Source organism: Podarcis tiliguerta (genome assembly GCF_965153285.1).
Source record: "Podarcis tiliguerta genome assembly, chromosome: 10".
Lineage (NCBI taxonomy): Eukaryota > Metazoa > Chordata > Lepidosauria > Squamata > Lacertidae > Podarcis > Podarcis tiliguerta.
In genome coordinates, this window is record NC_139543.1 from 38,312,833 (window position 1) to 38,327,527 (window position 14,695).

The 14,695-nt window shown below is 41.7% G+C and overlaps 1 protein-coding gene and 1 long non-coding RNA gene across 9 annotated transcripts in view; one reads left to right on the forward strand and one right to left on the reverse strand.

Annotated features, from left to right (window-relative positions):
- Positions 1–14,695, forward strand: part of LOC310658706 — a 202,552-nt gene that overhangs the window by 90,415 nt on the left and 97,442 nt on the right. For all 7 annotated transcript variants that reach the window (XR_014502428.1, XR_014502429.1, XR_014502430.1 and 4 more), the window contains exon 4: positions 1,220–1,312. This is a non-coding gene — a long non-coding RNA (uncharacterized lncRNA). The remainder of the gene's footprint in view (positions 1–1,219; positions 1,313–14,695) is intronic.
- The window catches only part of LOC310658703 (uncharacterized protein), a 265,403-nt gene that overhangs the window by 5,189 nt on the left and 245,519 nt on the right, over positions 1–14,695 (reverse strand). Inside the window, exon 4 of one of the 2 annotated variants that reach the window (XM_083401013.1) lies at positions 3,203–3,285. The exons of the other annotated variant lie outside the window; for it this stretch is intronic. Coding sequence (XP_083257139.1) covers positions 3,203–3,285 — 83 coding nt within the window. The remainder of the gene's footprint in view (positions 1–3,202; positions 3,286–14,695) is intronic. 2 annotated transcript variants of the gene reach the window in all.

Sequence of the window (14,695 nt, forward strand, 5' to 3'; positions counted from 1 at the left end):
AAAAGGTACATTTGGAAGAAGGGAAGAGTAAAAAATGGTGAGAAGGGCTCGCTAGGGTCAGCAGTGACCTGCTTGCAATTCAGTTGGGAAGCAAAAGCAGCTGCAGTCCCATGGTCCTAGCAGGAAGTGATGTTTGTGAGCATGCAGTGGAATTTCATTCCAATTAGCAACAGTGGAGCTTTGGTCTCCAGTGAACCCTCCCCACCAGCTCTTCACTTTCTCAAGATTAAATATTTTGCTGGGTGGGGGATTGACAGTGAACCAGGGGCACATTTCTCCATTCCTTATTTCTGTTTAAGAAAGTTGAGAAAGAAGGGGTAGTTTTCTTGGGCGGGGGGTAGGAACATAAACTGAATAAAGCTGAGGCGAGTTCACTCATTGCTAATATTCAATATCAAATTCTGCTTTCAGGTGATTCATTTGGGTTTTTTGATGCTATGATATTATTAAAATGATACCATTGCAACTATTAGAGGATATAGGACTCCTATAATAGGAGAATGTAAGCAGAGCTTGCTGGATCAGGCCATAAGTCTATCTAGTCTAACATCCTGTACTCCCAGCGGCCAACCCAATGCCTATGGGAAGCCTGAAAGCTGGACCTGAGCTTGAGAGCACTTTCCCAGCAACAGCCATGCAAAGGCATGCTGCCTCCAACAGTGGAGGCAGAACATAGCCACTGTGGTTAGTAGCCAGTGGTAGCCTTGTCAGCCATGAATCTGTCTGATCATTTTGTAAAGCCATCCAATATGGTGGCTATTGTTACTTCTTGTGGGAGCAAATCCCATAGTTTAACTATGGACTGTGTGAATAAATAATTTCTTTTGTCTGTTCCTGAAACTTCCAACATTCAGGTTAATTGAATATCCTTGAATTCTGATATTATAAGAGAGGAAGAAAAACTTTTCTCTGTCTGCTTTATCCACACAGAGGGAACAGCCTAAACTGGGGGTCTCAGCCAAAAGTACTTATTGTTTTTGTGAATGTGAATGCTCAGCAGCGTCAAACAGCCTGAGGAAAGAACCAAAGGAGTGAGATAGTGCTAAGAGCTTTGGAATGCTGGGGGTGGGGAGAGAGAACAACTTTCTGCTGGAGAGACTGGGAGGTGAAGTGAGAGAAAGGAAAGGTGGCTGAGGAGAAGAAAAGAAGTTCATTCTAAGTGGAAGGAGAAATCATGATATTTACACTAATACATACATGTTTTTGTACACATTGCTAGGCTGGAGGACTGCATTGCAAGATTTGGAGCAGTGTGAATTTCAAAGAATGGCCCTGTTTCAGTTTGCACATCATTCTGGAAAGTGTGGAGTAGGTAAGTTCACCTTTAAATGTGTACTGAATCAAATGGTTGCCTCATATCTGTTTCCTACTGACTCTGGTCTTGGCCATGCCATCATCTGCGTGTTTACGTGGTGCGTGAAAGGACTCTACATGCATACAGATGTAAGCACATGGAATTTCTCCATACAAAGGTCCAAGCAGTCCATGTGTAGAGCTTCCTCACATACCCCATGCCCAGATGACCGGGCACATCACCACCAGGTGCATGAGTAGAGGAAGGTGAAGCTAATCTTCACAGCCCCACAATACCACTCATATATATTTTTCAGGCACATCTGGATCCCTCTTACCTGATCCTTGCTTGGCTTGACCATGTGACCAAAATGTAGTAATCCAAAGAACGATGCTGCCCCTGTTAATCAGTTGCCACAGTAAGCCTCAATGAGAGCCTCTAAACCAAGGAAAGGAGGTCTGGGAAAGTTTACTCTACTTGAGGAAAGGAGGAAAGAAGGAAAGAATTCAGGCAAGATGGTGGCCCATCCTTTTAAAGGAAGTTAGCACTCTCTCCTGAGATTTTGCTAGGCTGCGTGAGATGCAGGGCCCCCAAGAGCTTGCAAGAAAATAAAACCCCTCCTATTCAACCATGGTAGCAGCATCAGATGTTGCAGATGTTGTGAGAAGTATGTTATTATTGTAAGCTAAAACTGAGAAGCGTGAAAATGAGTGATTGTGCAGGGGTGTGGCATAGCGACCAGCAGACTAAGATGCATGGCAATGGATTTATGGGTGTTGATCCCAGTTTAGGACCTAGTGGTTTCCAGTTTGTGACCTTTTGCTTGACACTTGGCTAAGAATTAGTATTTTGTTGAGTGCACTGAATTCTGTTTGCCTCTTCTGCCCAAACTGAGAAAAGTATTACAATGGAAGATGGATTTCCCTGACTGCATATTTTTTGTTGTACAAGTAAGAGCCTGAAGCTAAGCCGACCGTGATCCAGAGAAATGTTAACACATACCTTATGATAAGGCTGTTTGAGGAACTGACCTAATCCATACCTCCTGGACTACTTTACATGCTACCTGACAGACATATGCATATTATGGATGTATTTAAAAGTGTATCACAATAAAATGTTAATCATTCATGAAATAAAGCTTCAGACGTGATAATGAAGCAACAGGAAAAAGAAATAGAAGGAGAAAAAGCTCCAGGATGTTTATTCTAATTTGTGCAATCAGTGTGGATGTTTCCCAGGATCCAGCCTATTGCTTGTGTGGAAAGGAAAGGAACAGGACTGTAGTTTATTGCTTTGCGACATGGACTTTCCTCATATTTCCAAGAGGAGCCCTGCTTTTTCAGAGTTTGCATTTGCACTTTAGACTTCTAACACAGAGGCTTAGAGGAGCCTTTCCTCCCCAACATTCTGGTCACATTGCCTTCTTCATTAGTCCAGCATTCTTTCATCTTGTACTTCTTGGAAATTTTTTTGTAAAGAATGTCATGAAGTGACTTGCTAAAAATGCATTAAAGGCCTTTTAAGGAGATGTTGTGTGATCCCATATTAGGGAATGTACTCCAAGATCCTATTCAGAAAATACATATTTTTCAGATAATAGTTTGCAATGAAATTAATTGCCCGTGCCAATCTACAGTAGAGTCGTTTGTGCATTTGATTTATTTATCACCTAACATTACAGTATCAATGTGACTAGCACTAAAAGCAGGCAAACTTCAATATCAATGTGACATATAAGAAATGTAACACAGCTGTACCACTTCAAATGATCACACAGGAAAAAAGCTGCCCACCCCAACAACCTTGAGCATAATCACTAATAAAAAAATTAAATTTAAATTGCCATTTAAATTTCTACTGAGTATTGGTCAGAAATTAAATGTGCCTCATTATGCATCAACACACCTTCGAAGACAACCAGGTTTCCATTTTGTATGTGATGATGGCATAGAGAGCACAGGAAGAGCAGATGGTTCGTGCTTGTTCATCTGCCAAACAAGAAAATTCAGATCACCCTCATTAAAGAAATATGTGCCCTTCCAATACAAGGACAATCTGTACATCTCCTGGGTAGGATAGAGCGATGGCTTGATTTTACATGGAGGAACAGGAAGTGAATCAAGCGCAGGGCACTTGAGTCAATGGCTTGTGACTGAAGTGGGTTGCTAAGTCTGATGTGAAAAATGGATAGTGAGAGAAGTCTGCAAACTGCTGTCTCTCCATCTCCACACCTTTTCATTCTCCCCCAAATACTGTCGCACGGTCCCAGTATCACAGAGTTCCAGTTCAAATGGTTTTTTAAAGGGCAAGCCATATCGGTTATGCCACTCTAGTGAAGTTTAGGTCCTCTAGTGAAGTTTTGTCCTGTAATCTCACAAGGGTGGGAGATCTGATGAAACATAAGCTATACTCAGTTTGATTCTTTTCTGTTATGTCAAGCCACTCCAAATTTCAGAGAGAGCAGGAAATGAACCATATCCCAAATATGAAACTCTTCACGTTAGCTCTTCACACAGCTATCACATTTTTTTAAAAAAACTGTTACCATGAAGTGTATCTGGGACCACATGTGTTTACTTAATTATTTGTTTTATTCAGATAGCATTACCTGCTTTTCAGTTGAAATTAGATGGCAAAATAGACTATTATCATGGCCCACCCAGATAAGGTAGGGACATGTCTGATAGTTAACTCTTTATTGGCAAAAGAAACACAGCAGCTTTCATGTTGTTCCAGATAAACATGCTTACAAACTTGTAGCCTCTAGGCAGCTGTCCACAGGTCTGGGCCCTATGGAGCAGTTGCAGCAACAGTGGGGTCCCTCCCCTCCTCTGGCTTATATCCCCTCCTTTGGGTTGCATGCCTGCAACCTGAGGTGTCTCCTGCACAGAAATGATTACTGCTCTTCCCTCTTCAAGCCCCTTCTGGCTCTAGAAGACAGTGGGCAGGGAAAGGTCGGGAATCTATTGGCCCATCGTCCCTCATCTGACCAGTCCCTTCTTCTTCCACCACCATATCTTGCACACCTTCTTCTGCCTTGGGGTGCCCTGACATTCCCTCCTTCCCTGGATCCTTCCTTGCGGGTGGCGTCACCCCCCTAAATCACTGGTCTCCTCTCCTGGGTCACTGCCCTGGTCCCCTGCCTCCGCCACATGCTCTTCAGAGCCCTGCCCGTACCTGACAACCAATAAAGCCTAAAGCAATCCATTTAAAATAACATGGTATCATTGTTCAACTCTGTCCTGCAAGCAAAGAAGTTGACCCAGGTGGGGAGTTTCCATCTCCCTTATCAGTTCTTCTAGACTTTGGTTTCTGTGTATGTGTGTGTTGGAGAGAAAAAGAACAAACCATTAGTACCTCCATGGTAACAGTACAAGTGATAGTGAGGTGAAGTGGGAACTTTTGATCGGCATGCACTAACATGCTGGTTATTGATATGAATCCATAGTTTATTTTTAACAATGGTTTAATTTGATGTGCAAACCAGGCCACTGTAAGTTCTTTATAAAAAAGTAGGTTTAAAAAGACGAAGAAAGAAATAGAAAATTTGATATGTTGTATTTAAAGCAGACAACATAGATAGTATCTTTGGCTACCTAAATATTAAGCCATCCCTTAAGAGACCTATTTTATGAAATAGGTACCTTGTGAAAATAGACATTAGAAAGATTTTCTCCAGATGGTAAGTGCAAAATGACCACTCTTCCCAATCCATTTCCCTTGTGCTCTATAACCATCAAAGCTACCTCTGACTCATTTTGTTGATTCCATCACCAAAACCAACATCAGCCGGTCACTTAAAATAAGTTTATAAAAGTGTTCAAGGTTCACTCATTGCTGAACCAGGCTATGTTTACAGAACAGGAAACTTTAAAAAATAAATTTGCCTCCATAATTCTACGGAACAAGAACCTAATCAAAAGCAGCCTTACAGCTGGGTGTGTTGCCTGCTTGCCAAGTTCATATTGGCAACAGCTCCTAATAAAATATAAATGCAGTGGTTATCTTTTGTTAGCATGGGAAAGAGACATATCTGAAAGAGGAGCAGCCAGTCCCAAAAGTCTTTTAAAACGAATCTGAAATACAGACAGAGCTGGCCCAAGTTACTTTTCTGCTTGAGAATCAAATCCCTTCCGAACAAACATCTGACTAAACATCAGGAAGAATGGATGATTTAGTTCAGATTTCTGCATTGCAGGGGGTTAGACTAGATGACCATTGGTGTCCCTTCCAACTCTACAATTCTATGGTTTTGTGACAAGATAGTGCCCCCATCTTGGGAGAAGAGTAATATTACATCCACATTTTTCTGTGGCATATGTTGAGTACATTTAATTTTCTACATGAAGTCCATTTTCTGCCATTTCTCAGACGATGCTGATTGCATGCGTTGAAATGATTTTTATGGGGAAAGTGCTTCACCAGCCTTGGCAGAGCGCTGCAACAGTGTTGTCAAGCTGATAAATGACTGAAAAAAGGCTTCTTGCAGAGAATCAAATCCCTTCAGAACAGTCCCTTCATTGCCTCATCTCTCTCTTTCTCTTCCTACAGTTGTCTGTGAGCATCTGAAAACATCTGGTTCAGCTCTTATTACAAATTCAACTGCACTGAGCACAAAAAGAACTAAGCAGTTCTTAGCTGCTTGGGTTGCTCACGTTCTTGCATTGTGGACTGGATTTTCCCTTTTAATACAAAGGGAAAATAGGCTCCACAGAACGTTATGAAGTAGGTTATATAAAGTTCATAAGATGAGGAAAGCAGCTGTTGCTTTCAGGCTTCTAAGAGCAACTGTTTCAAACAGCTATAGATGCATAGAGAGGCTAGAGAGATGTTATAGGAACTAAAATGCCATGAGACCTAAACCACATGCTTAGTCAGTCTATCAGGTTAGCTTTGGGGGATCCTGGCTTCATGAAGAATGGAAATCCTTTGTCCCCGTCCCCACCCCGACACACACACTCAGTGTGACTATATAGCTTCATTTACAGTTGTGCACTGCAAAATTCTTCCCTCCTTTAATGCCTTCTCAGGTTGAGGTACACCAGCAAGTATCATAGATGCAAGATACACCTCACACTTACTGGCCATATTCACACCAGAGCTACAATTCTCAGTTGTTGCTGACATCCGCCTGTCTCAGGAGACATCGGAGAAGTGTGCCTTTAGGGATGAAGTCAAACTGTTGGAAGGTTACAATGCCTGCTGTGGTTGTAGAGACTGATACAGGAGATGTTTCGTTGCAGTTGGTGTAGATGAAGGCATCCGGTTTTGCTGATGCAGATGCACCATGGCATTTGTGCTCCTCCCAGTGGCCATTCTTCCTCTGGTCACTGTTATGGATGATCACTGCAAGGGATTCCCAAATGGCAAGGTTGATGTTGCCAGTCTTCATGTCATGTTTGCAGACATCTTTGCAGCATGGAGTTGGTCTGCCAAGAGGCCTGGTTCCTTTGGCAAGACAGGTACAGCTAAGGTCCACCTTTCCAAAAGAGTATGGGACAATATGATGCTAACAACCAATACCTATGAAGGTCTACCAGGTTTGCATGTTGAGGCTGTCTCCTCCTCCTCTGCAAGGTGCTTTGGTGCATCCCTTTGAGATTGCTAGTGTGCCTTCCTGAAAGGCACCTTGGCAATTGTCAAAGGGACATGCCAGGGTGGAGGCGCGACCCGTTGACGATTGCCAAAGTGATCCCAGAAAGTGCTCTGGGTGCTTGTCAGCAGGGTTGGGCTGACTCATACCAGGGTGCCAGTCTTAACTGGGACATTCCGAGATTGGTTTCTATTATCCGGGATGTCCCACTGAAAACAGGACAGTTGGAGGAGTATGGATTTGGGAAGTAGTGATGAATTAAGTAGTCACCTTTCAACAAAACTGGTCCATTTGGAGGCAGGAACTAGATTTCTGGGGTAAATATGCACTTCTGGCTTCAGCTGCTCTTGCTCCAAACAGAGAGTATAAATACCAGTGCTGGCTAACATGGTGCCCTGTGCATCATCACTGGCCATAGCCATGCTGGCTGGGGCTGATGGGAACTGTAGTCTCAAACATGTGCCAGCTTTACAGTTCTCTGACACTTGGACATTTGAACTGTATCTCCCCTTTCTGCAGATGCACTTAGCTTTGGGCACTTGAGCTGATGATCTTATTTACAATTAAATGTAAAAAAAAAAAAAAAAAGTTGCATGCCTTTGACTTTTCCTTGGAAGTAAGTAAGTTCTGGCTCTCTTTTGAGTAAGCATAAGATTGAGTTCTTAGAGTGAAATGCAGAACAAGCTCTAAACTTAGTATGTATAAATTGACATAGGCTATTGAGGCCAAAACAAATTTTGTAATCTCTTCAACGTTCTAAGCCAATTGAAAACATTTGATTGAGGCTCAAACTGTGTTGTGCCCTGACAGCTAAACAAACATGCAGTTCTATATCGCTAAAAGGCTTATTGGCAGAAACAGAACAATGCGTAGGCTGATGTGTCAGGAGAGCTTTCTGACAGAAAGCATGCTTTAAATACCCTGTTAGCAAAGTAGTTGAACTCTGTGACATGTCAAAAACATGAAGACGTTCAAGGGGGAAAGTTGTGAGAACAAGCCTTTGGGAAACCACTTTAGCTTATGTAGAATTATTTGGGGCAAGGGAGTTGAAAAATAAATCACTTGAGGAAGAATAAAGTTAGAAATACAGTATGACTGGAAATACATACATTGTTTAAAGGGGATGAAAAGAAGACAACTAAAGTCTTGTGTTTCTTTTCTTTTTCAGTAGAAGCAAGCTATTTTTATCATTATACAATGCCTAGTTTCTGTACATTCAGATATGGTAGATTCCCTACTACTACGGATAATAATAATAATAATAATAATAATAATAATAATTTTTAAAAATCATAGCATGTTTAGAGGGAGATTTTATCTCAGATATTCACTGGGTCTACTAGCAGAAGACCTATCTTTTATAGTTAATCATTAATAAACAGGCAATTTTTGACATGAACATTCAGCCATAATTTAATGCAGCCTCTAACTTGGCAAGATTCCCAAATCAGCAGATGTTTCTCCTTTATATAGCACTAACAGGGTGTGACTGGCAATGCCTGGGAATTTTCACACACAACCCCCCCCCCCAAAAAAATTGTCATTTTAGAATGCATAGTGTAATCTGTGAGTTTGTGCCCATCATGCCAAAAATCACACCAGAGTCACACTTGAGCTCACCATCTTGATTCAAAATGGCACCTGGCATCCAAACATCAATGAAACACCGCCAACCCCAGTGGCAGCTCTTAGGGCATCAAATTTCAGCAGTGCCCTGAGTGACACCCTCCAGCTCTCGCGCTCCAGTCTAAATCATATTTGCAGCATCCCCAGTAGTGTCCCCAAGGCTCTGTGCCCAGTGTGACTGAACTAAATCCACCTCTTCCTCACCTCAGAAAACCTTGTGATGAGTTTGGAAATGATATATTGGGAGGTGACCAAGCTTGTGCCAAAAAAAAAAAAAACCCAAGTGAAGTCACACCAAAGTTATGGTTTGGTTGCCATATTGAGTCAAAATTATGCCCGGAATCCAAATATTGATTAAGACTGCCATCTCCACCTTAGGAACCCTTGTGCCAAATTTGGTGATGATATCTCAAGAGATGACTGAACCTGTTTCTCAAAACCAAAGCATAGGGTTACATTGTGCAATGCAGGCCTAAAATAGGAAAATAGTCACTGTGAGTAGAATCGTAACAAATTTCAGCTCAGATAGAAAATAATAACAAAAATTCTCTGGGAATGAAACTGGATTATGGTTTCTTCTGATAGAAGCTTATGAGTTATGATGACAGGACCCATAAATATCTTGCTTGACCTATCACATTGTCAACAAAAATGCCTTTTGATGCACATGGAGTAAGTTTATATTCTCCTTTGTCTTCAGCCCCCATTTCCTCACAGTGTAATGCACAGGTGAGAAAGAAAGAAGATAATCCTTGTTCTCATAAGAGTTCAGTGGCCAGGTAGTTTGGACAGATGTGATGCAGGGGAGGAGGTAACAAATCAACATTAAATAGAAAAGAAGCATGATCTGCTACCATATTTCCAGTCTATGTCCTATAAATTGGACTACAGAAATTGTCCATAATGTAGACAATGAATCTGACATAATCAGATGAATTGTTGCCAAGACCAAAATGTCTTTGTTCCAAATGATTTGCAACTGCAACATGTTCTCTGATTTATTTCCGAGATTTATGTGGCAGCAGTCATCATCTATTTAAGATGAAAGAAACAGGAAGGAGGGTGGTGGTGGAAGTATTTGTAAGATAGATCCTGAACTCAAACTTGACTCAAACAGAATATGAAAGAGAAATGGGAGGGGAAAGATGATTTGCTTGTTGTCTTCAACACTCAGAGTAGAGAAACTATTTGTTTAGAATCACAGAGCTGCAGGAATCCTTTACCCAAAGTAGGGCTTGAACCCACAACCCTGGATTAAGAGTCTCATGCACTACGAACTGAACATTTATTGCCTTCTGCTTTCACAAAAAGACACATGACTCCCAGTTGCTACTGATTTTGTTTGGATGATTTTTTTTTTTAGCTTTTAGTTTGTTTTTGCTTAAAACTGAGGTGAAAACAACATTAAGTGTCATGGGAAATTCAGTGACATTGTGGCACAATAAGCATCTTATTAAGGTCTTGTGGCAGGAGGGTGTTCTAGAGCAAGCACACTGATCCCCAGTCTCCTTTTCATTACCCACATGTTATTGGGTAATATGATACATATAATATGTCATTTCTATGAAAATGTGGATCCCACTCTGTTTTTGCTTCCTCTTTTCTGTAGCTGTGTAAGTGGTCATCCTACGACATGGGGGGGCATGGTGCAAAATGCACCCCCAGACTGTTTCAGGCAGTCCCCCAATATCTGGACAGAATAACTGCAGGATAACTGAGGGTTTTTTGCATAGCCCTCAGCCATCAGAGCATGGCTATTGCCTGAATTTACGTGGCATAGTTGAGTGTGTCTTGGAGGCAAAGTACGTGAAGGAATGTATTCCATTGGCAGTAATTCTATCTCTGCTCCCTGTGAGTAAGAGTCAGTCTGTGTTGGTGACATAAATTTCCACACAGAACATTTTTGTTAGTTTTGGAAGTAAATGAAAGGCTGCTTATTTCATTCCATTCTTCCACCTTGAAGGTTAATCCAGATTTTAAAGAGATGTGTGAGGTTAAAAAATAGAAGCAAAAAGTTTGCACTTAAAAAAACAATTGTCCTCCCCATTCCTGTGGGTTTTCTTGCTTCTTTTTGTGTACACCCAGCTATGAAGCATGTGATGTTTTGTAAATGGCTAATCTTGTCTTTTCATGTCAGTCCCTTAATTTATCACCATATTTTCTGTTTTTCTCTGACAGAGAAGAATACCAGAGCTTTCGCTTTAGATTGTGGGGCACCGTTGTATGGGAGTGGGTAGTATCCTTGCTGTTATTACTGTTGTTCTTTAAGGGCTATATGGACTGCTTGAAGTGCTAAAGAAACAAACAAAAGAAACTTCACTGTGGGCCAAGGCAGGACATCAAGACCCAAGCTAGACACAGTGCCATTTATGCAACTAGCAATTGTTTGAAGGGGTTTGATTGCAGGTGTGAAGCTTTAAACAAAATGCTCTAAATGAATTGAAGGCATTTGGGAGGCTTTAAGGAAAATGAAAAAGACGGCTGCACATGGGAACAGGTTCCCAACACATTTTGAGAGACAGATTTTTATTGAGGATAATGCCCTTCGGTGCTTTCTTAAAAGACTACTGCACTTGTAACTCAGCTAACTTCCATCTCACCTAGCATATATGCACCATGGGCAATGGCAGCTCAAGACTGAGTCTGGTTCATCTTGCCACATCCCTTATGGAATTCCATTACGAGAGAAGCCAAAAAGCCCTGCAGGCCGGGCATTTATCCTTGCCCCAGGCACAGTACCAAGCACCACTACTGGTCAGTTGGCACTGCACCCAGTGAAATGCTCCCTAAATTTCTGCTGCCATTGGCCAATTCAGCAGCTAGAGGATGATCCAGCCTACAATAGGCCAGTTCACAGGAGAGGCCTGAGGCCCACCTGCCAAGCTGCCCACCCGATGAGGGCAAACGGCTTATTCGGGGGAGGGGAATCATCATTCAGCACAGCTGAGACCTATTCTCTCAGCCATTGAGTGTTTACCCCAGGAGTTTCCAACCTGGTGCCTATGGGTGCCATATCACCTGCAAAGGTTTTCTTGGGCAGGGTGCCCTAGACTCTGAACTTTTATTTTAAAAATTAAGTCTATAGCTCTCCTAGAAAAAAAGCTGTGGGGCGGCAAAATTGCTTCTAGGCAATTTCTGTGAAATGAGAATAGTGTGGCAACTTTTCATATTTTTTCTGGTACTGAGGAATGCTCCCTGTTGCTATTAGATAGCAACGACACCAGTGTGTGTGTGTGTGTGTGTGTGTTGTGTGTCAGGATCAGTGGCAAATAGCTGATTTTTCATGGTAAGCATAAGGTTGTTGTTCTAATTATGCCATTCCCCAAGACAGCCATATGGTGTTATGTCATGCCCTCCTCTATGGCACCCATTTTGTGACTGGCACCCCCAGCACTCTAAAAATTCAAAAATGTGCCCACTATTCCCAAACAGTTTGTTGACCCTTTATTTACCTAATGCACTTTCAGAAATGTTGGTCCAGAGAAACACAGAAAAATAGGAAGCTGCCATAAACCAGGTCAGACCATTGTCCACCTACTCCATATTGTGTACACCAACTAGCAGCAGCTCTCCAGGCTTTCTGGCAGTGGACGTTCCCAGGGGGCTGAACCTGGGACTTCCTGCATGCAAAGCAGATGTTCTACCACTAAGCATGAACCCATTTCATTCAGATTTAAGCATGTGTATCTTGTTCATTGAAAAGAAGGCATTTGAAGATGCACAACTGGAACTAAATCTTGCCTTCATCTCAAATTATGGCCTTTTCTTCTTTTTAATATTTTGACAATATTTTGGTGGAGTATGGTATAGTGGTGCTTACCCGACCTCCCAGCATGTGGATCACAGCTGCTTGCAGGGAGAGAAAGTGAGAGGGTCAAGGTGGCAGGGAGTTCAGCGCTGTGTGGGTGCACCGGATGAGCCAATGTGGTGCTCCTGCTGGTGCGTTTGCACAGCGCTGACCTCCTTCCCCCTTGCCCATTCCACTCTCCCTCCCAGTAAGTAACAGCAACCCACCTGCTAAGAGGTCAGGTAAGCAGTGCCCCATCACTCCTATGAGTTCTAGGTCTAAGCATCAATTTTGATGAAGAGCTTTATGTATCTGCAAGTTTGATTCAAGTAGGATATTGTCTCACTTGCTCTGTGCATTTGAATTATTTTATAATGACTAAAAATAAATAAATCACTTTATGCACTTTTATCATTGCCCCCCCCCCCCAAGTTGAGCTGCTAACTGCAAATATAGATTACCAAATGCTGAATTCGGCAGACTTGGCTTCCGAAGTTGGTTGTAATTCATAACAACCTCATGTTGGGGGGGAAATGTTTAAAAATGTTTGGAACTATTGAAAAATTACATATGTGAATCTGGTCTTCATGTAAAACAATGCCAGTTCATATTAACCAGGTGGTGTGCTTCAGATGAGAAATCTTTTTCTTTTAAAAAGCTTATTGAATATAGATAAGAAAGAATGAAATGGTTCCATAAAAGCTTAAAAGGTAAGAAACACACACACCATTTGCATCCATTTACATAGCCTTGGTATCATTTCCTGTGAACTGTGTTATGATGAAGCTTCAAATACTGCTTTGAACATTTCTGTGGTTTCTTGAATAAATATCCATAATCCAGTATTGTATGCTCTTAAATTTTAGGCATGTACTTTTTCGAAAAGCAATAAAACCTAATATAGTTCAACAGGGGAAAGATAAAAAATGTAACAACAGAAGAATGGCAGTCACTCTGTTGCAAATGTAAAAGAAAAAAGAGCAAATGACTCCTCAAAGTATCAGACTATAAACTGTCCCAAAATGGTAGGGCAGGCATGGCCAAACTTGACCCTCCAGCTGTTTGGAGACTACAGTTCCCATCATCCCTGACCACTGGTCCTGTTAGGGATGATGGGAGTTGTAGTCCCAAAACAGCTGGAGGGCCAAGTTTGGCCATACCTGTGGTAGGGGTTAAACCTCTACACCCCCCCATCCAACTGTAGTTGTACTTTTATTTAAGAGAATAGTTATATTTCATTGCTGTAAAAAACTAAAGGAACTCTAAGCTATGGCTCCTGCCTTTAACTACCTCTAGGAATGAGGGAGAGATTGGATTCAGTTCACTTCTAAAGATGAACCTACTTCATTTGCACTTGCAAACCAAAATACATCCTCCTTTGAAATCTGCACTTCTCTGAATTTTGCAATGCAATTCTCCAACCAGTTCTCCACCTTGCACACCCCCAAGCTGGTTCAAGGTGGTGATGGAACAACCTCCAGAAAGAGCACATTGCAGGAAGAAAGAGGAGATTGTTCCACGAGGCAAGCAGAAATGCTTGCACTGATGGAACATTTGTAACAATGCAACATTGAATTCTTCCCACAATTGTGTTTTTTTTTGGGGGGGAGGGGGTTACTAAAAACTAGGAAAGCTGCAGGGTTTAAGCAGCAGTGACTTATGCAGACAGAAAGAGAATAAAATAAATACTCAAAACAGCAGAATAAAATCACTTTGAATAAAACCAACTATACACCACACAGTAAGACAGACTAAAATGCTTCAATAAACGTTTAAAGGTCATGATCTGTTGCCTGAAACTTAACTGTGGGTGCAAAGGAATCTTCCTAGGGGGTGTGGTATGTCATAAGTGGGGCAGCACTGCATATAAGTCAGCTATTCTTTCTTCCATTCATATTTGTTAAAAGTATAGTATTGAGAAAATCAGTTTTTTCTTAACTTTTCTCTTAGATTCTTACGAATTCACTCATGATCATACGTGACGTGTAAGATGTTAGTTTAATTGGACTTTCAATTGGTCACTCAGTCTTGCATTCAGCGTAGAACTAAGTAGCACTTTGTGTGAGCAGAATGACTTGCCCTTGTGCAACAGGACTCCCCCTCCCCAATCCTCCCCCAATTTTAAATCTGGGAGTCGTGTCTATTTGTGAAAGCAGAAGGCAATAAATGTCTACCTTGATACTCAGTGTTTCTTCCAACTCTATGATTCTGCCTTATAGAGCATCATTCCCAGGAGTACTGCATGAGCAAAAGGATGGCTGTGCACATGGCCCATTAATGAGATGTAATCCCCTAATTCACCTCTTGTGAATGGGGTGACAAATTGGGGTGGGTGGAAGCAATTACTTGTAGTCCTAAAATTGGCCTTTTTTTCACTCACCAGATTGGAGTG